This window comes from Uloborus diversus, chromosome 3 (genome assembly GCF_026930045.1).
Source record: "Uloborus diversus isolate 005 chromosome 3, Udiv.v.3.1, whole genome shotgun sequence".
NCBI classification, from domain to species: Eukaryota; Metazoa; Arthropoda; class Arachnida; order Araneae; family Uloboridae; genus Uloborus; species Uloborus diversus.
The window spans coordinates 142,647,097-142,673,608 of NC_072733.1; the positions used below are offsets into that span (position 1 = coordinate 142,647,097).

General features: G+C 33.1%; 1 protein-coding gene across 1 annotated transcript in view; it reads right to left on the reverse strand.

The window, feature by feature from the left end:
* LOC129218970 (ankyrin repeat and sterile alpha motif domain-containing protein 1B-like) overlaps positions 1-26,512 on the reverse strand; it is a 101,158-nt gene that overhangs the window by 63,267 nt on the left and 11,379 nt on the right. The window contains exons 4-6 of the mRNA XM_054853289.1: positions 23,615-23,877; positions 16,396-16,517; positions 9,147-9,779 (exon numbers count right to left, since the gene is read on the reverse strand). Coding sequence (XP_054709264.1) covers positions 9,147-9,779; positions 16,396-16,517; positions 23,615-23,877 — 1,018 coding nt within the window. The remainder of the gene's footprint in view (positions 1-9,146; positions 9,780-16,395; positions 16,518-23,614; positions 23,878-26,512) is intronic.

Here is a 26,512-nt window from a genome sequence, read left to right on the forward strand (position 1 = left end):
AATAACTATTTTCGAAAAGATATTGTCATCCAAATTGACTATCAAAACCGTTCAAGTGAAAAAAAAGCTTATTTTCAATGCACTGTAACTCAAGTTTATCACCTCGCATCTTCTTTTCGTTTATGCCATTAGAAAGAACACTTTTTTTCCTATCAAAATAAGTTTTTTTTTGGATGGTATTCTTTTGAATAAGGAAAAAAAGGTGCTTTAAATTCTGTCTGCCGTAACAATTTGCAACGTTTAAGGTCAGGTTGTGGAAAATTTTATCACACTGGAAGTCTGAAATTTTGAGAACTGAAATTGCTTTTGGTTGTCAATACGTTCTAGTACTTTTGTGAGTTTGAGCGATTCTAGGGTGTCGGCCGCCCAAGTGCAAAGATCTAATGTGCCGCCCCTCAAGAGTAATTTGAATATTTTTACTAATCTTTTACGCCCATATATATCTTTCTTTATATTTCTATACCAAGTTCTAATTTAAAAAAAAAATTAAAAAAAAAAAAAAACAGAACAATAACTAACTTATAAAAAGGAAGAGAAGTTTTATTGTAAGAAACTCCTTAGGTACAATTTATATCTTTAAAGAAAGTAATAAATGCTAAAAATTACTAGTCGTAAAAACGCATTTTATAGTTCAGACAGACATCAGAGTTAAGGACGGAGGAGGGAGGATTGCTCCGAGAAGATTATCGAAATTGGCGTATGAAAAATAGTTTTAGTTAATCTTTGGTTGTGTTCGGTTGCAAGGACAAAAGAGTTGGGTATATTTAAGGTGCATGGAGAAATTTTCAAAATTGACGTCAAATATCGCTATTTTAGGAACTTTTTCGAGACTTCAGGAGAAAGTAATGTTGGAGCTCTTTCCTGAAATTCTTTCTAAATTGAAATCAATTTGAAGCTATTTTTGGTGAGCGTAGCTTAGGAGAGATTGGCGCTCTTCCCGAAAATTTTCCGAAACTGAAGTTTTAAACACGCAATTTCGGGTTACCTTTGTTGACGTTGCTAGAGGGAGAGAGATTCAATCGTCTCCCATCGAAAGTTTTCAAGATTGAAGTTTAAAACGCAAATTTAGGCTGATGGTAGGGGCGGCCTTCCTCCGGGAGTTTCTCGGCATCATTGTTTCAAAAACCCATTTTTGGCTTTATTTGAAAACGATAGGGGTAAAGTGAAAATGTTCCGAACCAAAATATTTTTTGGAACTTAAATCCATTATGGGCTATTTTTGGGAAGGGAGAGTTTTGGGGCTCCCAAACGGCCTTTCTTTAATTTCCAAAAGCGCAATTTTATACTATCTTTGGTGACGTTAACGAAACTGGGAAGCTTTGGCGGATCTTTTGGACATTTTTCGATATTAATATCTAAAAAATACAACTATTGACTTTTGTCCACCTCACCTCGACGATTGATGGGTACGCCCTAGCTCTGTAAAAAGTTACATAAGTCAGGCAGTTCTAATCCAGAATTTTTTAGAAATTGAAGTCCCAAAATCATATTTTAGGCATTGTTTGATAACGATGAGAGTAAGAGCGGACAGGGGTTCAGTGTGCCCTCACGAACTGTTTTTTAAAACTGAATTCAATTTCAGGCTAGTTTAGGCAGGAAGGGTTCTGTGGCGCCACGGAACTGTCTAAAAACGAAATTTTGAGGTATAGTGATTAGGTTGGAGAAAAGGGGGATCCGGGGTCTTTCTCCGAAAGTTCTTGAAAGTAATATTTGAAAAACGCATTTTTAGTTTGTTTTTCAATACGTTAAGTGAGAGAGGGTGGGATTCTGGGATTCTCTAAATACGCTAATTGAGACTCTTCGGTAGCCATTTTTGGGAATGGATTTTGGGGCCCTCCAACGCAAAAATTTTGAAAAGGAATCCGAAAAATGTCATCAAGCAATTTTTAATGACATTAGAAAAAACTGTAATCTGAAAACACATTTTGGATTTTAGAGCCAAGATTTTTAGGCTATGTTTGATTAAGTTGAAGTGGAAGGGGTCAATTAGAGACACAATTGGATCCTTAAGATCGGTGGTTCAACAAGCGAAATTTGCCGAAATTTAAGTCCTAGAAACGCAATTTTAAACCTTCTTTAGCCTCGTCAAGGAGGTCATGGCTTCCTTTTGGATCTTCATTTTGGAGCTACCTTTAAATTTACTTCTCGGTGCAAGAGCCCTGTCCTACTTGATCTGAAACCGGGCAGTTCATTTGGGATTTTTATTAGAAAAAATTGTCTCAATGGGGGAAAATTACAAAATTTTTGTTCATCATTCAATATGTTGGACTCTCAGTTGAGTCGCAATTTTCCATTTTCTCTCCACGCATCCACGATTGTTGAGCACAGAATTTGTTGTTTGAAATGCTTGCGAGAGTATCTAATCAGTATAGCTTTTTTTTTAATAAATAAAATATGTCTTCATTGTTTAGGTCTATAAAAGTTTGGGGGGTAAACATTAGCGGCCGCTCCCCGGTTCTCCTTTTAGAAGGTACCCTTTCATGCTTCAGGAGGGGGCATTTCCCTCATTTCCCCTCCCCTGTATCCATGCATGATTACCGGTTCTGTCACAAATTTTTGCAACCAAATGAAGCATGTGCGTAAAGAGTAGATATTAATGGACAATGAACCAACAAAATGTTCCCTAACATTCTATTTTTCTTAAACTATGCTATGCTGTCTGGAAATCTACACTTACTTTGATGATTGAACATTTAAAATTCAGCATATTTATTTGACTCATTATAAGTTGTCTTGTGAGAAATTCTTGAAGAATTTTGCTTGATTATAAGAACTATATGATGCGGCTCGCGGCCGCCCCTTGCTTTGGTGGTGCACACCCTGCACACATGCTAGGATCGGCCCTGGTAGCACGCATGCAAAATCTTGACAAAATGCAGTGGAGAGACTTTTCCTGGATTTTAGAATGTCATAAATTAAGAACAAAAACAATTCAAAAGCTTGTTCTTGGTAATTCTATTGCCAATATACATGGTTTTAAGCAGGCAGAAACTGCAGAGCGTCATATTGATGCTCTAAAAGCTATTGCCATCCAAAGTGGCTATCAACATGGTTCAGATGAAAAAAAGAAGCTAATTTTGAATGCGCTATAGCTCAAGTTTGTCACCTTGCATCTTCTTTTCGTTTATACCATTAGGAAAACCATATTTTTTCCCATAAAAATTAATTTTCTTTCCGATAAGCATAAAAAAGTGAACTTGAAATACTATTTGTCGTTTACGAGAAAATATCGTTCCACAATGAATATAAAATGGTGATTGCGATGGAAACCAGCTTTTGTGGTTTTGCAACTGTTAGTAGACAGAAATAGTGTTTATTTATCTTTTAAAAACCTATTTTGCAAATGAAATATGGTTGAAACAGATAGCTATCTAAAATTTAAAATACACGCGCATGGTCATAAAAAACGCTCGTTATAGTCGGATGGTATAAAACAGCGGTTGTGCAAAATTGAACAAAAAATGGGTTATTAGGGGATATGATCCCCTGTAACAGACCTATAGGCCTCGCAGTGTGACTCCTTACTTGAAATGAAATAGTTTACGGGATCCTGGGGTACTTTTTTCCACTTGTTCAACAACACTATACTCAGGATGTAGAGGGTCCCCAGAGGGTATTGCGAGTTGATATTGCCCTCCCGAGAACATCCCAGACATGCTCTATAGAATAGGAGTCTAGAAATCTGCTTGGCCAATCTATCCTGTGAATATCCTCCCGTTCAGGAAATTCGTCGACCAGAAGAACTTTATGTGGTCTTGTGTAAACATCTATTAAAATTAACTCAGGGCTAACAGCACCCCTCAAGAGGTGAGCGTAGGGCTCCAAGGCCGCATCCTTATACCTTGCAACTGTAACAGAGCCTCTCTCAAAGACATGGAGAGGCGTGCAGCCATCCAACATGATGCCTGCCCAGACCGTCAAACTTCCTCATCCATAATGGTCGATTATGCGATTATTGGAGGGCAGGTAGTGCTCCCTGTTCAGCTTAACTGACTATTATTGTCCTACGTTCATTGGATAGAAGCAGGAACCCACTACCGACCCTCCAATATGCGCGAAATCGACCATTATGATGGTAGTGATTTGACGGTCTCAACAGGCATCATGTTGGGTGGCCGCACACCCCTCGATGTCTTTGAGAGAGGCTCTTTGACAGTTGCGAGGAATAGAGATGTGGTTTTGGAGTCCTATGCTCATCTCTTGAGAGGTACTGTTAGTCGTGGGATAAATTTAATGGATGTTAATGCAAGGCCACATAAAACTCTTCTGGTCGACGAATTTCCGGAAGGGGAGGATATTCACTGGAGGGTTTAGCCAAGCAGATCTCTAGACTCTAATCCTATAGAGCATGTCTGGGACGCTCTCAGGAGAGCAATAGCAACTCGCAACACCTCCCCGGGGACCATCCATAGTCTGAGAACAGCGTTGTTGAACGAGTAGAAACAACTACCCCAGGATCCTATAAACTACTTCATTTCAAGTATAGAGTCACACAGCAAACTCTATAGGTTTGTTAGAGGGAATCATACCCCCATTAACCCATTTTGTTGTTCAATTTTGCAACCGCTGTTTCATACCATCTAACTCTAATGAGTGTTATTTATGATCATGCATGTGTATTTTAAATCTTGGACTGTTATTTGTTTTGTATTGTTTCAATGTATGTACATACTAAATTTCATTAAAATCGATCCAGTAGTTCTGGAGATAATTGACCATATCTGAAAATTCTCTTAATTTCTTACACCAGTGTATATGTCTTGAAAAAGTTTAATTACAATTGTTTAATTGGGTTAGATGTGCTGAAACAGGTAAGATCAACATTTGATGGTTTATATTTTTGAAGTGTACTAGCATAATTAATTGTGATATGAGTGATTCCTTGTTAAATGAACAAAAGACTGTTCAAGAGAGGTCATGAAAAAATAAAAATGAAACCATTAAAAAAACTGAAAATTGGGTGGATGAAGATGCCTCTGGTGTTACTGCCGGTACACAAAAACTGATAATAAGCGGAATGTTACACAATGAGCAAAAAGGACTAAATAGAAAATTTATTCCCCCATGAGGAAAACAAAAACCTGTTAGAAGGAAAAGGTAGAAGATTCAAAAACGTGTTCGTCAAAAATTTTGGAGATGATTTTGATGACAAAAAACTTGAAGAATTATTCAAGAAGTATGGCAAGATAACAAGTGCTAAGGCCATGCCTGACGACAAGGGAAGGTCAAAAGGATTTGGATTAGTTAGTTTTAAGAAGCCAGAAAATGCTGAAAAAGCAGTCAAAGATCTTAATGGGGAAAAATTGTTCGGAAAAATACTGTATGTTGGACGAGCCCAAAAGAAATCTGAGAGAGGTAGTCAAAGCAAAAGCAAATATTTTGAAGATTCTTATAGAAAAGATGCGTCAATTCAACCGAAAGAAGAAAAATGCCAAGAAGCATGAAGAAGGCGAATTAGAAGCTATAAAAAGAACCCAAGAAGGTCCTGGACTGAAACTGCGATCGGAAATTTTTGGACCATATAAGAGTACAAAAGTCAAGATGAATGACCGGTATGATGTCGTAAAAATTGGAATTCATGAAGGTCCAAAAGTGACATCAACTACGGCTGATCACATGAAACCATGGGTGATGGTTTAGAAGAACCAGGAAGCACTCATACCCAATTGTACATAATTTTTCTGTTTTTCTTTTTTCTGTCGATTTTTTTTTTTTTGTCATTTTAGCTAGATAAAACTGGAGATATACCCATGTCGGATGGCCAATCTGTGAGAACTAGCTGACAAGCCGTAACCCAACTACATGGTAAGAGATCGTGCAGTGGCGCTGCCAGCGTCTACGTGGCAGCAAGAGTATCACCATATCGCGCGGAAAGCATATACCATGATTGACTGCCCTGTGGAAGACTTGGCTGAGGTCGAGCACCACTTCAAGTACCAGTGCTGGAAGGTACCGTTGTACCATGTGCCAGATTGGGAAAGGATGCCGTGGTATCCAGTAGTTATAGGACATACATTTTCACGTGTAAATAGATCATCATCATCGTTAAAGAACCATTTGTAGATAAGCATCAAATAAATAATTACTCAATTAACGTGGAAGTCTATGTGTCCCCCCACAATATTGTAACTGTTCACAATCTGCCATTGGAAATTTTAAAAAAATGCTTACATTGAAAAAAAAAAACTTTTACTATGTAAAATAAGATATCTGACGTATTTTAAAAAGATCCTTTGAAAAAATAAATGAAAGAAAAGCATTTTGATTCTTGAACAAAAGTGAATATATAAATATTCATGTTACCTTCATAGAGACTGCGGGCATGTTGCATTTCTATACTTTTGTTAGTAAAAAGTATCATCATGAAAATCACAGCTAAGCTGAGAAAAGTACATGGACCTCCGAAATATGTTTTAAATATGAAAAAAGTAGTGTTTGAAGGTAAAAAACAAAAGTAAACCAAAACTTTATCTAGCGACATTGGATGTAAGATACTTAAAATAAAATAAAGTGGGGAAAAAGAGGTAAGGTATCATTGAAAAGTACAAAATTAATCCAAAATATTAAAAGTATTTTACTCGGGCCACAAACTTAACTCAAACAAATAAAAATATCAGAATGAAAATTTTACTATGGGAAAAACCAAAACACTCAAATGGTTTTGGAAACAGAAAATTGAGGAAAGTTTTCTACAACATTGTTGTCAATAACTTAATGAAATTACAGACGAAAGGGACAGAGCCAAGAAAGGGGAAGGCAAGAAGGTTTCTGAACTTTATTCTTTCATTTTACGCCACCAAAGGTAGCCTAGAAGCACCCTTTTGAAAGAATTCCTGGGAAGAGTGCGAACAGCGCTCTTTCCCCTATCACCATCAAAGATGGCCCACAATTCGGGGAGACTGGAGCACAGTGAGAAAAATAAAATATAATTCAAGAAGTTTGATAACTTTGATTCAATGAGAAAACTTTTAAGGAGGATTTGTAATACAGCACGCCTATATAATCTTCTGTGATGAAATAATTTTCATTATTATTTAAAGTTTTTGAATCAATATTAAGAAAGGAAAGATAAAATTTTGTCTCACTGTACCCCATACTTGAGGTACAGTGAGACACCATACGGGGCACAGTGAGACAGCCTATAGGGTTGAGTAACACATAATATAAGTGCATGTTCAATGTTTAAAATCAAAATTAAATCATGCTGAAGAAAATATTAATGTTTCATTGAAAGCTAAATAAAATTTTCATTTTCAAATCATAAAAAAAGGGTTGATTTTGCTCCGTTCTATTTTTTTTTTCTTTTGTCTTGTAGAAGCTTGTAACAACAATTTCAATATTCTTATTTGGAAGGATGAGACAACTGGTGCAGATGGCCAAATAAAAACATTCAAAATGTTTTTACAAGAGTGCAAAAAACTAATGTACAAGTCTCCATTGTTATCAGCAATCTTCATTACATTCCCATCATAAAAATGTTTCTGTGTGTTGCCAAATTCTATGAGATCAAAGTCTCCTTCAAGTAGCTTACAATATAGCTTTTTAAATCCTGAAGGCAGATTTTTGCACATGTCAACATAGTCTGACAATGTCAGAGCAACAATATAATTTCTTCTTCCTCAACAGTTATGTCATATTAGGGTATACTGTTTTCCATATTTTTAACAAAATATTTTTTTTCTAGTTGCTGTGTTTTTGTCATCTAAAATGTGTTTTCAGGAGTCTGTTGCAATGATACTTTTACCTTTTTTATGCCTTTTCTACATTACTCTTTCTCTCTCTTCAGCCTTTGGATATACTTTGATAATCTAAGGATTGAAAAAAAAAAACAGTCGATGCTACAACAGATTAATAGGGCTCTTTTGCATCAGTTTTAACTATGGTTGACATATTATGAACTACTTTTTCTGAAGTGTCACTTGGAATTAGAGGATTAGCTACAAATCAGTTTCTCATGAAATCAGCAAAAAATATACTATTTTCTAAATGCGGTCTATTTTGAATTTTTGATGTGGTAAAAAAAATCTGTGAAGCAAATAAACAGAAAGTTAAAAAATCTTAGAGCATAAAACAAAATTAAAAATATCCTTTTGAAATCAGAATTCAAGGTGGAGGCACAGTGAGACAGTCTCACTCTGCCTCAACTACGACTGTCTCACTACACCTAACGGTGCTTTTTTCTCCTAATACAACATTTTAAGCAATTCATTTAATATTTATCCTAGATGTGCTGAATGATAATCAGCTATATATGTAGAACACAATAGATTGATCCAGTGATTAGTTTTTGTTCATTAAATAAAATGCTAGAAACTGATACATGCCAGAGTTGGAAAATAAGTATTGCTTACCTGAAATCAGAAAAATAGCAATCAATAAATAGTAAACAGAAGAAGCACCTTCGTTTCCCAGAATCAACACGGCTATTTGCTGCAGAATCATGGGTATCTAACGCTATTTATAAATCGTATTTTAAAAATCTCAAAAATGGATTTGTCGCACTGCACCTCAAGTATCAGCGCCTCAGTCTCCCCTAAGTATTAAGGAATGAAACTTTGAAAAGCTGTATTTCAAAAGCTAACTTAGGAAAATTTCTGTCTCTCCTAATCTCGGCAACATCATTTAAGTTTGGCTTAAATTTCATCTTAAGGGCTTCAATTTCAAAATTTTCTGGGGTAAGCCCCCCAAAAACTCTGCCCCAAACATCAAAGTAGACTAAAACTACATTTTTGGAGCTTGAATTTAGAAAAATTGCCATTGCCTAACTGCAATCTTGGAACTAGAATTTCAAAACTTTTCCAGGGGAGAACCCCAGAATCCCTCTTCCTAGCATGATTAGAATTTTCTATATTGCTAGGGAAAGCAGATTTTGGATCTTTCCCAAGGAATATTTTTGAAATTAAAGTGCTAAAAGTGTACTTTTTCATTCCACTGAGCATGGGGACGGAATAAGGTTAATAACTATCCAGAAGTTTCCCAAAACTAAAGTTCAAAAGCTCAGTTTTAGACAATTTTTGACTGCTAGAGAACAAAAAAAAATCACCTGGAATTTTTCTAAAACTAAAGTTCTAAATGCATAATAAAAACATAAATCACATAATGCTATAAAAACGAGTCAAGTATTTAAACAATATCCCCAAACTCACCTGTACTGGATGAATTTTTTCATGTATGCCTATTTCAGCTGTTCCTGGAGATGGTGGAGGATTATCTGGTGTTGGGGGCTGTTGGTAACCAGTTGGGCTTATAGGCAATTGTGTTGAAGCTCTTTTCTTTACATTTGCATTAATGGGTTTTTGCTGCTGAAATTCCTTTAGTGCTTGATCTAAAGTATGTTTTGATGCATGTAATGCAGGCGTACTTTTAGATGGCATAAGATTATTGAAAGAACCAGCTTTTCTATGCACATCTTCACAAATAAACGTAAGTGGTAACACATCAGAACTTTTTCCTGATGTGATATCAGAGCACATAATGTTTTTAACAGCAGAATGTTTTTTATCAACATCCAATCCATTGGAACATATAATATCATGATTTTCATAAGCTGCTATAGATCTATTTACAAGACTCATATCAACATACTCAGATGGATCAACTGACTTGAAACAATTTAATCCTGCTTGATTATTTTCATTCTGATCACAAATCTTTTTTGGGCGTTTCTGTATTTCACTGGTAGCAAAACAAATTGATTCACAACTATTCCTTTGAGATGATGAACTTTTTGCATCAGCTGAGAGCGGACTAACAGATTTCCTAGGGGGTTTAGCAGGAGGCTAAAAAAAAGAGAAGAAATTTATGCTTTGCACACATGATGAAATCTATATTTAAAAAAAAAATCCCTTAAAGAGAGATAAGAATGACAGTTGTAAAACAGTTGTGTGACTATAGTTGAGAATATAAATATCAGAAAAGAGTTAACATAACTCTTGTTATGTTATGGATCAATTACAGCATTTCAATTTATACAAATAAGTAAAAATTTATTGGTCCAAAATTGTAACAAGAACTACGCAAAAAGGCAAAGAGTGTACATAAACTGTTTAAAATGAGAAAATTTACTACAATATGTCAGAATGAAGTAAAAATCAATATTCTTGAAAATATTTCTGAAATACAGATTTCATACTTAAAACTCTGAAAAGATCAAAGGTTAAGCTTTTAACAAGAATCAGCATCAAAAATGTGTTGAAAAAAGTTGCTTAGAGACATTTCTTTGTAGTAATAAACATTTTTGCCACATGGGAATGGTAACGGCCCATGGTTCCCCCTTTTTAGCAAAACTCTTTTTGGTACTTTTCAAAGACCAACTTAAGAAATGCAATGTAGTATGAAAAAAGCATGATAAAAATTTATTTATAGCATGTATTAATAAGAACCTTCACTTAAACTTTAACTTAAAAGCCCTATTGATTTTTTCCCCTTTTTAAAACTACCTCCCCCCACAAACACAAAAAATAATAATAAAATAATAATCAACACTGTTTGGAGACAATAGCTGATTATAATTGCCTACACTTGCGGAATCAAGGGAAACGCCTTATATGGACAGCAGACTTCCTAAGGCATAGAAAATTTAGGGTTTGTTTTAATGGAGCTCTTTTGAAAAGCGGGCAGGGGTACCCCAGGGCTCGGTCTTTAGCTCACTATTCTTTTTTCTGCATGCTAACAATATCCATCACCAACTACAGGATAAAACAAAAATTGCCTGCTTTGCACACAACATAGGAATCATTCCTGCAATGACATCGATAAATCTGCCCTTGCTCTCAACCGATCACTGGAAAATATCCTAACCCGGTCTCAGAAATTTAAACTGAAGTTTAATCCCCAGAAGTCGCTTTCACGGTGTTTTCAACAAAACCAAAACAGAGAAACCAATTCAGACCTTCCATCATGCTGAATAGCGTTCCCATTACACAAACGTCTTGTCCAAAATACCTAGAAGTACAACGCGACCCTGAACTATGTTTCGGTAAACATATCAAGAACTGTGGAAAAAGTCTCTAAAGAAACTAAAAATTCTAAAGAGCCTATGTGGCACTAACTGGAGAGAAAACCCCAAAACTCTTTGGACAACCTATACAGCCCAAGTAATACCAAAACTTGAGCACATCATTCATTTGGCACAGGTTGCACTCCTCAAATTTTATCAGTGAGCTTAAAGCAACATACAACACACTGCATAAATACATGTCAATCAACGACACTGACAAAGCCTATGGTCTAGTCATCTTTTGCAACTAAAAAGCAGCCTTTGAAGCATCATAGTTATTGTCAATCAATGCTAACTCATGATGTCCAACATTAATTGGAAAAAATCAACAAACTAAATAAGATATGTATACTGCAGTGGAGATTCACGCATGTAAGCATCCCTGGAAATGAAGAGGCAGACCAACTTGTCAAGGAAGGGAGAAATCTCAATAATGAAATTTCCATCAAGGTCTCTCTTGATTTTCTAATGTGATCGTAAAGTTCCGTTTAAGAGAAAACACTATCGAAACAAAAGACTCACAGATCACAATGTGTACTTCACACTGTGAAATAAATGCAGACAGAGATCTTACCAAAACTATCTCCCACCTTAGAACTGGTCACTTTCGAGGTATGACGATCCCCAGAGATTGTAATAGAACCTACCTACTCTGCAGTACCTGTGATGTCCCACTCACACCAAATCATATTTTTCAGTGCCCTGCCATTTTAAGATCTCTGGCCCAGCTTGGAGAATTCTCTCCCACCAACATGAGTCTGTACTCCGCCAACATCAAGGCGTTGGCTCGCTGTGTTTTGCATACACATGGATATATATAGTTCTTGCCATGGCCAATGGTCTAGTCATCTTTTGCTACTAAAAAGCAGCCTTAGACACATTATATAAATGTCAATCAAGGCTAACTCATGATATCCAACATTAATTGGAAAAAACCAACAAACTAAATAAGATATGTATACTGCAGTGGATACTCGCATATGTAGGCATCCCTGGAGCTGGCCGGCTGTGTTTTGTGCACGTGGATATACAGGGTATTCCGTTTTAACCTGCAAGACCTCTATTTTCGCAACCGCTAGTCCTAGGTGTATACTTCCAGTTGCAAAAATGTTCAATACCAGATGTAGAGTTAAGATATTGAAAGTTTGAAGCAAAAATACAAATGAGTCAAAAAATACAAATTTAAACTTTTTATACTGGCCCCAGGTCCAGGTTACTTATATTTAGGGAAATAACCTCCATTGAAAAATAATATTAACACAAAAAAACTAGACATTTGTGCAACTAAAACTCAGGGATATATTCCAGTTTAAAGTTTTGAGGGATCATACAAAAGATGAGATTGGAACTTACCACCCTTTCAGAAGAATAACAGGTCGTCAAAGTAAGAAAAACAAGGTACTTATACTTTTCATTGCTATTGAAAAATAAATGCAAATGTTATGCCGTGATACGCAAAAACACACGACAAAAAGTCGAGCAATATGAAAAATCACTCTATGCACAAGTATAATTTTAAACACATGTTAACTGCTATATTTTCCCCCAAAAGGCATTATTGAAGGCGAGCGAAAAGTGGTATAAGTCACAAAACGCTGCGTTTCATATCTTGGTGAATATTGGTCGTACTAATTTCAAACTTTTTGTGTTGGATTTGTTTTTCAATGGAGATTATTTCCCTAAACATAAGTTAGGGGACATGGGGCCCATATAAAAAGTTAAATTTTGTATTTTTTGACTTATTTTTATTTTTACTTCAAACTTTCAATATCTGAACTCTGCATCTGATTCTGCATCTGATTTTGAACATTTTTGCAAGTGGAAGTATACATCTAGGACTAACGGTTGGGAAAATAAAGGTCTTGCAGGTTAAAACAGAACACCTTGTATATAGTTCTTCAAATGGACACCACACCACCAACACATGTAAGGTTTTCAATCCAGAATTCCATGGGATCTCCCATGACATTTAGCAGGATTAATCCGGCAGGACAGAAAGCATGCATGTAGGGGATGCATGTGAGACTTTGGGTAAAGTGAGACAAAGGTTATTTTTCTTGGTTTTTTAATTATAATCGGTAACTTCTGCTTGGTACCCATGAATCTACAGCAATAAATCAGGTAGTTTCTGAGATATGAAGTTGCTGCTTCTGTTTGTCATTAAATGATCATTATTATTTTGATTTCAGGTAAGCAATGTTTATTTTTGACTCTTGCACGAGTCAATTGAAACATTTTCTTTGCAAAAAAATCATAACCTTTGATCAATTCAACTGTTCTACCTATGAAGGCAATTATCATTTAGAACATTTAGGATAGGATTTAAACAAACTCCTCAAAATGTTGATTTAGAAGAAAAAGGCAGAGTTGGGTATAGTGAGAGTCATAGTCGGGGCAGGGTGAGACTGCCCCTCTGCGCCCCGCCTTGAATTCTGATTCGAAAGTGATGTTTTAATTTTGTTTTGTGATCTATAAGAGTTTTCATCTTGCTTTTTGTTTACATTACACAATTTTTACATCATAAAAAATGCAAAAAAGAACACATAAGGCAAAAAAAAGGACATTTTCTAACAATTCCATGAGGAATTCTTTTATGACTAACGATCTGGTTCCAAATGACACCTCAGATAAAGTAGATCATGATAATCTGGAAACTATAGATAAAACTGAAACAAAAGAGCCCTCTTGGTTTGGTGTAGCAGTGAGATTACTCTTAGGATCTTAAAGTTTTAGAGGTATCCAAAGAGCAAAGAGAGAAAAGGTTGAGTAATGAAGAAAGAGCTTAAAAAGGGAAAAAGTATCATTGGAACTGATATATTCCTGATAAACAAAATAAGAAAACACAAAACTTGAGAAATTTGAAAAAATTTCAAAAATATAGAAAAGATGAAAAGGTCAATATGACACAACTGATGTGAAAAAATAAATAAATGGGGATCTGATAATTTATCAGACCTAGTTGACATGTGCAAAAATCTACCTTTTGATTTTGAAGAGCTAGATCCTGAGTTATATCAAAAAGACATTGTTCTTAAAGCATTTGAGATCAAATAGAAATATTTTTAGGTGGGAAATGTTCAGAAGGCATCTGATAATGTTAGAGACTTATACCTTAATTTTTTGTGTGCAAAAGAAACACCATTTTGGATGTTTATATTCAATTACCTGTACTAGATATTGCATCTATTCTGAATAAAAATACTGATTGTAGCTAACAGCTCCCACAAAGAGAAATGGTACAAAAGCGAAATCAATATTTTCTGTGATTTGAAAATGAAATTTTTTATTTAGATATGATGCAGCTTGAACTGTTTCTAAATCAAAAGGATTTAGTTTTGATTTTAACATTGGTGCCACTCTAAAAATTGGCCAGGACTGAAAAAGTGCGTGGCTCCATTTTGAGACACCAAAATGTTAGCACTTAATTTGTTTGATGTTTTAGACATATATATGATGCTAATTTTTGATTTTGTAACTATATAGAAAAACCAAATTGTAAGATTAAGTAAAAACTAAAACCTAAATAAAAAAATAACATATCATTGGCTAAGATTTTTCGGAGGTAAAAGCAGAAAAAGAAAATAATAATAAAATGCAATAAAAAAACTTACTATTTGCTACTGCAGAAAAAAATATTCAGCTTGTATAGTTCATGTTGCATAAATAGTTCATATTTTTTTTTTACAAAAAAAAAATCTGATGGCCGAAATTTTTGAAAAGACAGAATTCCGCCCCCTGAACGGAAGTGTGGCAGCCATGTTTTAAACATGGAATAAATTATGTCTCAGTCAAGCCTACATGCTGTCTCACTATGCATTTGTATACTGTCTTATTGCAACATATGCTTGGAATACAGTGAGAAAAAATTTTACGTTTCCTTTTTTTTATATTATCTCAAAAACTTTAAATAATAATGAAAATTCTTGCGTCTCTGAAGATTTTATACTTAAGTTGTATTACAAATCTACCTTAAAATTTTTTTTATAGAATTAATGTTTCCAAATTTTTTGATTTTTATATTTTTTGTCTCACTGTGGCCAGGTTCCCTCAATCTCACAAGATTTCCAAAATCTTTTGCTAACCTCTGCCATGCATAACTAATGATCAGTTTCATGAGCATCACGATAAACTTCACTCAACTTCTTGTCCTTGTATGTGAAAAATAGGAAAATACTTGCATCTCATGTGATGAATATGAAAAAAATGGTGATAAACTTGACAAATATCCCAGTATATTACAAGATAAAAATAGAGTAGATCTTACTGAGAATAAATTAGAATTCTTATTTGAGGTGCCAAGTTTCATACACTTCACAACTGAGAAATTGCATAAAAATTAACAAGGTTTTCAAAGAGTACCAGTAAATAATGAATGCCTGCAAAATAATGCTTTAGAAAAACTGGGAAAGAATTGTACTTTGAATTACAAAATACACTGGAGTAGCCTAAATGCAATGCCGCATATGTTTCTCCAAGCAACAGAAACTTAATCCAAATCCTTTAACTTGCTAAAAGTGCACAGAATCTTACTTTGAAAAGGAATGCAACGAAATAAGTTTCTTTATGTATACCCTCCAATCTGAAGAAATTGACATCCAATGTATTTATCATCCTGATACTACTCTTATAAACATGGACATTTCTTTAAAAGTCGTGTTGGTTGAATTGGCTGAGGAATCCATAATTGGTGAAGTACGAGTTTGAAAAAGGCAACAGAAACTTAGATCAATCAGAAGATCTCTCACATGAGCAATGCAGTACAGTATTTATACCTTTGCTGTTGTATGTTTTAAAGGTCTCTGTAGAATGTAACGTTAAAGTAAATTCAGAAGAACCAAAATCTTTTACTGAGACTGAAACTTGGTGAAACTAATCAGTCTTAACCCCTGCTATGATGAATAAAATGCAACTGACAGTCCTACAATTACTGACGTAAAATTAAGAAATAAAAGATGCCTTGATGAGAGTTAAATTGATTATAGAATATACAAATCAGTAGATGAATGCCATTTAAAGCCTGTAAGTACCCTTATAATCTAGTCCAAACCTCCAACTGTGTTATATAAGTAAGAAAGAATGAGCAGCAGATCACAGTCCTAAAAGTATTTTTATCCCAAAAATTAATGAGGTGTATAAACCTTATTAACTACACACCAAATACTTTTCTATAGGAAATTAATCTGTAAGTTAATAGTTTATTATTTAGAAAAACATTTAGTTTCTTTTATTCCAAACATCACCTTTGCTCCATGTATAAAATTGTATATTTTTTATTAGTTTCATTTCCACTGCCAAAGGGATAAGCATTAATTTTGAATATCTTGGATGCAGGAAATAGTTTTGAAATGTAAAACACAATATGTATACAAAAAACATTCAAAGGTTGAAGAACAAACCTGAGGACGGTTTCCACTAGATGACACTGGAAGCATTGGAATGTAATTGCTTTTAAGAGTAAAGGTAGAAGAATGTTTGGAAGATGAAACTTCTGTATTATCAAATAGATCAAACGATACTTCTATAATGGAAACAAAAAAAGTTAACAGATCATAGCAACAGGTATTTTTCTAGTTATTCTAATTTAATGTAAAAAATGAAGCATGTTAGTATCAAAAATGAGACTTAGAACTTAAGATGCAAAAAACAAACATTAAAAAAATCTATATAAATGTATCTGAATGTCTGCCTGCTTGTTTGAACATTGATTTACATTTGTTTAAACAAGCACATTTTTTAAATTTAACATTTAAATAGAAATTTTTTTATATTATCAACACTAAACATACCACTGACTGGTCAAAAACCTGTTACGATCTTTAGCATTGAAAATGTGCATATCATTTATCCCTTTCGCACATTTGACTTCATGACCTTTCCTATTAAGTATAAACAGTTACTGTTTTTATTTTACTGTTTTTACTTTTATTTTGCTTATTTTGAGTAACCCTGGTCTTGAACGATTATCTACTGACATAACTGGTCATTTCACTGGCTATGGTATATTAAGTGATGGTATGTTTAGTGTTACAAAGTTTGATACAAAAATTATTCAAATAATAATAATAATAATAAATTTGCAACATTTAAACGAAATCTGCTACTAAGTTCATTCCTAGAGTAATTAAAATCGAAGTTCTACTCAAAAATACGACCCGCCCCCCCAATTCCAAGTTTTAAGATTACTTTGACATTAAAAAAACTGAAAATATCCTAACACTAAAACTTTCCCCTACATTTAATTACAAGGGGGGGGGGGGAGGAGCAATCTGCAAAGATTTTTAAAACATAAAATCTCAAAATCATATAAAAAGGAATGGCTTAACTATTAATGCAAGATTAAAATTCTTGACACTAGTGAATAGTTTCTTGGAGCAATTTGCATGATGAAACAAGTGTTATTTTTGTTAAAAATACTAACATTGTGCACATTGTCTTCAGAAACACTACAAAAATGAAATAAGGTGTATACACAAAAACAAATTCATGAGTCAGTCATTTTTGCCTTGGTTTCAAATGAAAATGTGAATTATTTGTGATATTCTCAATTCCAAACAGCAGCATACCAATGGTATAAAGTATTATAAGTAAGTACTTAACTTCCAGTAACTTATATTCACTCAGAAAGTAAAACCTGATTTTTTTCAACGTCAAAGAAGTAAAAAGTTTATCATGTTTGATGATGAAATAAAGAAACCTAGCAAGTGTAGTGCTCTCTGATGAAGTAACACTTGACAGTCATATTTGTTGTACGCAGTGACAATTTATTACTGTATAACCAGTTTAGGGTAGGATGACAGAATACTATAGTCTATTTCTTTAGAATAAGCGCATCAAAGATATGTTTTCTGTGTCGTGTCCATGAAAACAGTAAGAGAGATAATGACAATAAATCAAACCACTCTACTGCTACATCTTTTTATTAATCATTTGTGGAATTTAACTAAGGTTTTATCATCAATTCTAAATAATAATTTTGAGTAAGAATGGCCAAAAGATTAACTATGGTCTTATGAGCCCATATCTAAAATACTTACTTTTAATTCACTAGTTTTGGGAACATTAGCTTGAAAGGATTTTTACCAAATATATATGCATACGATTGAAAAAAAGCTAAAGAATGAGTATGTAACAATAAAATTTTAATCTGATAAATAAAAAAAATACAGCAATTTCAGATCCTTAAGAAATAATTCCATCAAACCCTAAAATGCAAAGAAAATTCACCATCGGAGAAGCATTAACATTATAAATTACACTGTAGATAAAACTATTGTTTGGAAAAATGTAGTGGGTGTTCTTGAAAGATAATACAGTGGTGGACAAAATTATAGACTCAATTTTTTTTTTCTTTTGTTTCAATTATAGTATGATTCAGTTTAAATTATTTTCATTGAAGTTAAGATGAATAGTTGAAGAAATAGTTCTAAAATTAGTACATCTCATCAATTAAATTAAAAAGTTCAGGAAATTAGAAAATTTGCTAATTTAATATTTTATCATTACGTGAAACCTGTACAAAAGTATAAACTCAAAGGTAAAAAATTCAGGATTATGAGAAAGTGTCGTTCAAAAATGTTAATTTAACGCCATAGAATAAATAAATGTTGCCATCAGTGGTTGCTAAAACTTTTGTTTTTGGAAATTATGAGAAACATATAAAAGCACCGCTGGACAAAATTATAAACTTTTTTTTTTAATTTTTTCAATCATAATTTAACTCAGTTAAAAAATTTTTTGTTCCAGTAAAGATAAATAACTGACTAAACAGTCCTAAGTTCAATATAACTCATAAAAAATATAAAATAAATAATTTAATTTAAAAAATTCTCAACTTTAATACCTTAATAACACATGAAACCTGGACAAAAGTATCAACTTAAAAGTAAGAAACTCTGAAGTTTGGTAGAATTTTATTCAAATACTTAATCATTTAACATCCAAAAATGAACCAATGCTGAATTACAAAATGACAAACTTACGATACTGCATAAACACAATTATAAGCTGACAAAATTTAAGTTTTTTAAATTTAATTAAGTTACATTTGCAATTACTTTAGTAAAACAAAAGCATAGATTTATGAAAACGTAATTTTGCTATTAACATGGATGAAAAAAATATCAATATTTGAAATGTTTTAAAAATTAACACTGCATAAAATCTAGCCGTTAGTGTAAACTACTAACTTTTAAAAACAAGTTAGGCTACCATTTTTCTGAATTACTTCGAATATGCGGCTGGGCATAGATTTCACAAGAGTTCCCAACAGCTGCTGTGGCATATGGTTCAATGCTGAAAGTATTGCCCTTTTTAATTCCTCTGTGGTTTGGTACTGGTGCTCATCATGATAACCTTTGCGAACCATGGTACCCCAAAGATTTTCAATCGGATTAAGATGCGGACTACGAGCTGGCCATTCGATAACTTTGATACCCCAGTGCTTGAACCATTCTTTTGTTCTTTTCGCTGTGTGTACACTCGCGTTATCTTGCTGAAATAACCAGTTACCTCCAGGAATCAGATAAGCAAAAGGTAAGAGATGATCTTCCAGGATTAACTGGTAATCTTTAGCGTTCTGTCTTCCATTAAGAAATGCCAATCCTGCTTTACCATGCTGAGAGAAACCAGCCCAAACCATTACAGAGCCTCCACCAAAGTTTCGGCTAAATATATGTTGCTCTTTTTTTTAAATGTAATTCCAATAGTATCTTAAGCCATTTGGACCAAACAAATTGAAATTTTTTACATCGGACTAAACAACTGTATTCCACATTTCTTTCCAAGACATATGTCTTTGTGCAAACTGAAGTCTTTTAGCAATATGTTGAGCCTCCAGTTTTGGCTGTGTTTTCATTTTTCTCCACTTCATATTCTGAGCTTGTTGTAGAACTCTTCTAACTGTCCTAGAGCTCACCTTGAGTTTTAAAGTCTTCAGAATTTTGCTGGAAGAAGCTTCAGTGTTTGACGCTGTGCGTAAAATATAACTTCGATCTCTCTCAGTTAGTTTCGAATGCCTCCCCGTCCTAATTCTTTTTCCATAACTTGGGGGATCCTTCAGTACGTTTTTTACTGCCCATTGGGAGCATTTAACTAAATAGGCAATTTGGCGCTGGGTTTTATCAGCATCTCTGTAGGCCACAATTTTTCCTACTTGTTGCTCTGTAAGTTTTAAACCTTGAGGCATTTCGAAACTCAATGAATACCAAAGCACGAAGAACTTAACTCGACAGAATGAAAACTTGCGCTAAAAAAAGCTCAAATCATTCTGAACATGAAATTCAGACGATAAAAAGTTTTACTTGAATAATAAAGAAAAATTAAACTGAGGAGAAAACATCGTCTGAAATGAAAATAAATGTTTTTTTTTTCAGTTGCATTTTTTTTTGTTTGACATAATGAAAAAGAAAAAAAAGGGAATAAGCAGTAGCTAATGACAAGAAAATCCAAAACTTAGAATATAATGCACAAGAGCCCTTAAAGTTTATTTATATATTAAAGTTGAGCATTTAAATTGCGTTATTTGTTTTATTAAATAAAAAATTAAATTGAGCAGGGATAAATTATGATTGAAAAAATGAAAAAGGTCTTGAGTTTATAACTTTGTCCAGCAGTGCATTTAAATGTTTCTCCTTAATTTTGAAAAACAAAATATTTAGCAATCATTGATGGCAACCTTTATTCATTTGATAGCTTTAAATCAACGTTTTCGAAGAAAATTTTATTGTAATCCTGGATTTTTTACTTTTGAATTTTTACTTTCGTCCAGGTTTCACGTAATGATAAAAGTACGTAATGATATTAAATTCTCTAACTTCATTAACTTTTTAATTTAACTGATGTGTTGTACTAGTTTTAGAACTATTCTTTTAACCATTCATCTTTACTTTAGTGAAAAAAAGTTAAATTGAGTAAAGCTATAATTAAACCAAAAAAAAATTTTTTTCAGTTTATAATTATGTCCACCACTGTATTTTGAGATTTCATTGATGGTGTTACTGGAATATCGATTATAAATATGATATTGACAATACTGGATAAACCTGTTCATTACTGGTTGGATGCTCATAACTAGTCCCAACTTGACCAACCCAACTTGAAATTTAAATATTTTTGTTTTCTAAACAGTTTTTTTTTCTTTTGCAGGATTAAAGATAAGAATTTCCCCTAAATATTACAAAATGTGCCTCAAAACTAATTTGAAAACTTATTTTTTTCTCAAACAGCTTTAAAAATATTTAAACATTTAATGATTTATTAAGTCTAACTCTTTTTAACTTTAAAATGTATTTTTGACAGTGAATCTAAAATAAGTTTGATTTAAATCTTTCTAACATTATTATCGCTGGAAGTCCTTTGGAACAGGACTTCCAAACGAAAAAGAACTGAAGGAAAACAGTCCTTTGGCATGATAGCTGCTATTATATGAAATGTTTGTCATATTATGGGTCAAATTAGGGAGGATACATGCCACATTTACAAGTTTTGCAAAATTTCAGTGTCTTTTTTTTTCCCCCAATGAGTTAACAAGAGGAATTTTATTTCTGCAGGCTGATTACTATATTAACTATGGAAAATAATTGGCATATTATAAAAGACTGCTAGCATGAATGACCAATGAAATGATTTTCATTAAAATAAAATCTGAATATTTGGTTTACAGCAAATTTTATGCAAAATATTGTATGCAAGTACATTGTTATCTTATTAGAGCCAGATTGTTTATAGCAATGGTTATGATGAATTATCATAAAACCAAGTGATAATGATTTGTATGATTGAAAAAAAGTGCAACCCTACTTATATGAAACAGATAGATGCAGGGTTACCACAAATGATTCGTATAATTTCAAAGCCCTATGTATGTAAAATTCATGTAAAACAATGAGGAATAACATGAACATAACCACAAACTCATCAAGATTTGGAATTTGTTAACCAGGTGGTAACATGAGAGCAGTATAGCTATAGAAAAATTATAAGGACATGTTGAAAAATGAGTGTTATGTATGAAAGTAATCATCAACTGCAAACAAAATCAAACATAATTACATAATTTACTATGTGTAATTAGGAAGCAATAGAAACCTCTTAGTATGCAATTAAATTAAATTATACTTGTTAAATCACAAATTGAAGCAATTAGATGAACCATTGAAAAAATTATAAGGACATCAACAAATATGTTCCGAAAAAAATTTATATTCAATTTCCCTCATCAATCACCCATTTCTTGACTCAGAAAGTTCAATTAAAGTTTGTTTAGAAATGTTTTTACACTCCAATTCAATAGTTGAGACTTGTTAATCTTTATTTGCATATTGTGTCCCATTTTAAGACACATTTTTAGTTAAAACGCCCCACTGATTCTCGATGTGGTTTAAATAAAGACTTCTTGTGAACCAGTCCAGACTTTTCACTAAATTGGCCTCAAACCATGAATGTGATCCACAAGACACATGGCAACTTGCATTGTTTTTCTGAAACAAATAGTCACCACCTATGATAAGGGGTGCTTCAGGGGTAAAAAAAATTCATCTAGCATATAAACATACGATTCTGAATTTAAGGGATTTTGAATAGACACAATCGGTGGTGCTCCATTAGCTGCAAAACTTGCCGCCCACACACCATCACAAAACTGTCTCCTAATTATCGTTTTGAAAAAAAGGTTTTGTTTTGCAAATTATGCCAGTAAAGGTGAAAATCATCTGGTCCGTCCAAATAAAAGTTTTTTTCATCAGAAAATATGCCATATTTCCATCGAGACCAAAAAGAAACGTGTTTCTTAGCGAATTAAAATCAAAGCTTTTTTTGAAGCTTTGTGAATGGTGAATGTGACTGTAGTTTAGCATGTGCAATACTGGAATTATTGTGCATAACGTTATGCACTGTTCGGTTAGTGCAAGGTACATTTGTTTATCTTTAGATTGAGTATAACTCTTTTTTTTAAGCAATCTCTATGAACCATTGCTCGTTTCTGGCACTTAGTAAGAGATGGGAAGCTTACCTGTATGCTTTTTCTTGCTGTACTCTTTTGGATTCTTCAAAAAAATTATAAATTACTGTTTCAGATATGTTTACCTTACTTGTAATTTCACGCCCACTCATTCTACATTTTTGTAAGCAACAATTTGTCACTTTTCACCTTCAGAGAGTTGTGTGCTGTTCGGCCTGATGAAGAACGAGATAAAGTGAACAATCTTACTGGGTAACAGTTTTGGGTTATTGTAAATGATTATTTGATAGGACTTAATATGTAAATTTTTGTTCCCAGTCTCAAAATAAATGTGTGTCTTTATAATTTTTTCCAAGTGGCAAACTAATAAAACCTTAAAAATTTATGCATTTTAATAATTTTTATGAAATAAAATGAAAAAAAGTGTTAGCATAAATATTTCTGATTTCAGCTTGGTTTATATACTCTAAAGTTATGCATGCAAAGTAAAGAAAGATTATGAAATGAAAATCGATGCAAGCATTTACATGTATCAAATAAACACCTCTTATGTTTACACAGATAATTTAAGCACAAACAATTATCCGTTTAAAACTATAGTCCATATGTATGTCAAAGATAAACTAATTAAATCAAGTAAAGTAAGTAATAAAAATTACCTTTTTTACAATCACGACCATATATTGTTTCATAGTGAGGGCACTGTTGCAAAGGATCAGAAAACCGTTTAGTTGAAAAAAAAGATGGGGGAGGGGGAATTTCATAATACAAACTGTCACTTTCCACATATTGATAAATATTATTTTCAAACACAGATGATTCTGATGGATCACATTTTGAAGGACTGCAGCTACCACAGGATGTTTGATCAAAACAAGAATCTTGAGAGTGTGAAGATGTGAGTGAACTCATACTGTTCATCCTACAAAATAATCTTATGAATAATTGTTTTGAATAAAAATAGTATACATGGTCAGTAAAAAAGAGACTGAGATAAAGAAAGAAAAAACAAGCATTTGAATGAATTTCAACTGCCACCTACATTCTACAGCCAAAAGCAACCAGACACTCAATAATAAACATTTTTTGGAATTTCTATAGAAATACTAAACTAATTGTTCTGTAACTTTTGATGTATCATGAACCAGAAAAATAATTGAAGAGCAAAAACTATGATTTAAAAAGATTTTTTACAATCTCAGTGACGATTCAAACATTTGATTCTTGGGTCAATCCATACAGGTTCGAAGGATGGGTACGCTTGACCATTTTTAATTTTTTTGAAACTCATATCCCTAAAAGCTGCATATGAAAGATGTTTAAAACCACTTATATTTTTTCTCTAAACTGGACCTTTGATTTTTTAGAGGTCATCAAAACTGATTTTTGTAGTCAAAAAGGGAACTTTTAGACCTTTGCATTGTGGCCAAAATCTATTTGAATTACGTTTAGTTAATTTTACACTTTGATGTTTAAATGCATAAGATGAGAGTCATACATGCTGAGTAACGTGGTTGTAACCTAATAATTAAAATAATGGCAACAGGTTAAATTTCAAGGTCATATGTAAAAATTTACTCATTTCAAAGGGGATAACTTACATAGGGGACGGAAACACAAAATTAAATACGGCAAAAAACTAATCACTGTAACCATGCTAATAAGAATATGTAACTGTTGCTGTGTGTTTTGTTTTTACCCTTTATAGATTACAGCCCCTCAAAAATCAGGAAAATGACAAAAATAACATTTTTAGACCCCTGTAAACCAAAAGGGGATGGAATTAAAAATAAAATTTCTTGGCCAATTAAATATTCTATTCAAGTACTATACATGCTCTATGTATTGTTTTGTATATTTGGTTTGTAAAAAAGATACAGGTCTTTGAAATTGAGCAAGTTTGCTAGTTAATTCACACGCTACAACAGAACGCGCAAAAACTTCATTGCACCTTCTTGAATTTCGTATATTGTGCTCCATACGTTATACTGAAAAAACATAGTGTAAGTATAAAAATAATTATTTTAATCTGATAACATAGAAATATTTGGACATGAATGAGTAGTTTATACTTGATTGACAGCTTAAGTAGTTAATATATGGGCTAGACTGAAAATCTACACACACAAATTTTTAATACAGTAGAGAACCAATTATCCGGGAAGTTCGGGACCATAGCTATCCTGGATATCTGAATTTCCCGGTATTCTGGATTGCTAAAAAGAGCTTTTGGCCGATTGTTTATAATACTTAAATTACTATAATAAATAGTAACACGTATTAAAATAAGAAGAAAACAGTTCAGATATGCTTATCAATATCGAAACATTAAAAACTACTCCTGAGAGAATAATTTAAACACCAAAAACCTTAAGTTATTTAATAAGACCTGAGACCCTCACACTCATTTCGAAAAGGAAAGAAAAACACCAATTTTCGATGTTTTTAAATAAAAGAGAATGAAGGGAAGGGCACGAAACAAGTTTTTGAACGTAAATGAGCGATTCTTCTACTATAGTGTATGAGGAGACTTTGTTTTCATGAACGCGTTTTTTTTTTTGCCCTTTTTTTGTAAAGGTTTGGCGTTAGCGATTATTGATAACTATTGCTTTTACATTAAGTTAATACCAATTGGAATTTAATTTATGAGTTCCTGCATCCTTATTACAGTCTTGTGTTTAACGATTTATAGTTTCCACCATCAACTATCCGGAAAATTCGAGAATCGCGGCGTTTCACGCTGTTTTGCGACGTCACTTCTGCTCTAAACGGTTTTAATTAAAGGCCATTCAAAAAAATATTGCATTATAATGTGACAATATTCATTTCTTTAGTTTTTCAGTTGGAATAAAACACAAAAATTTCAGACTTACGTGTGTACTTTTTAGTTCAAGAAAATATTCCGGAAATTTTCCCCCTGCGTTAATGACAACCCTTTGAAGCTCATTTTTGTAAACATTTTCCCGAGTTATAGATGAGTAATATGGTATTTATTAAGAAACCGCTCATTTTCTTTTAGGTATTTCAAAAAAATGCTTAGTTCTTCAAAAATTGCCAAAAATGCATATTTTTAAAAAACGGCGGGAAAATAGGCAAAAGGTTGCCGGTTTTCTGGTTTCTTGGTGTTTTGGTTCCCGGATAAAAGGTTCTGCACTGTATATACAAACATACGCTCTGTACATTAACATGTCCAATTGGGTGGTTCAAAATTACATGTAAAAAAAAAGTTTCTCCTAGGTAACGGGACACCCCTCAATATTTTTAGACTTGTGGATAGCAACATACTGGAAGAATTTTAGCTTCCTATTTCCACTGAAAGAGGATGTTCAACCCCCTCCCCCAAACTTCAATAGCATAAGGAGAGGGGTTAAAACATATATCGAACTGAAAAAACAATGCTACATATTATGATATACTCTAGAAATATTCATATACATTGCAATAAAATAATTATTTACAAAATAACAGCTTTGAAAATTAAATATTTCTCAACTTATGGCATTTTCTATGATATGGCTAATGTTAAATTAAGAGGTCATTGAGCACCAGCTTAAAAT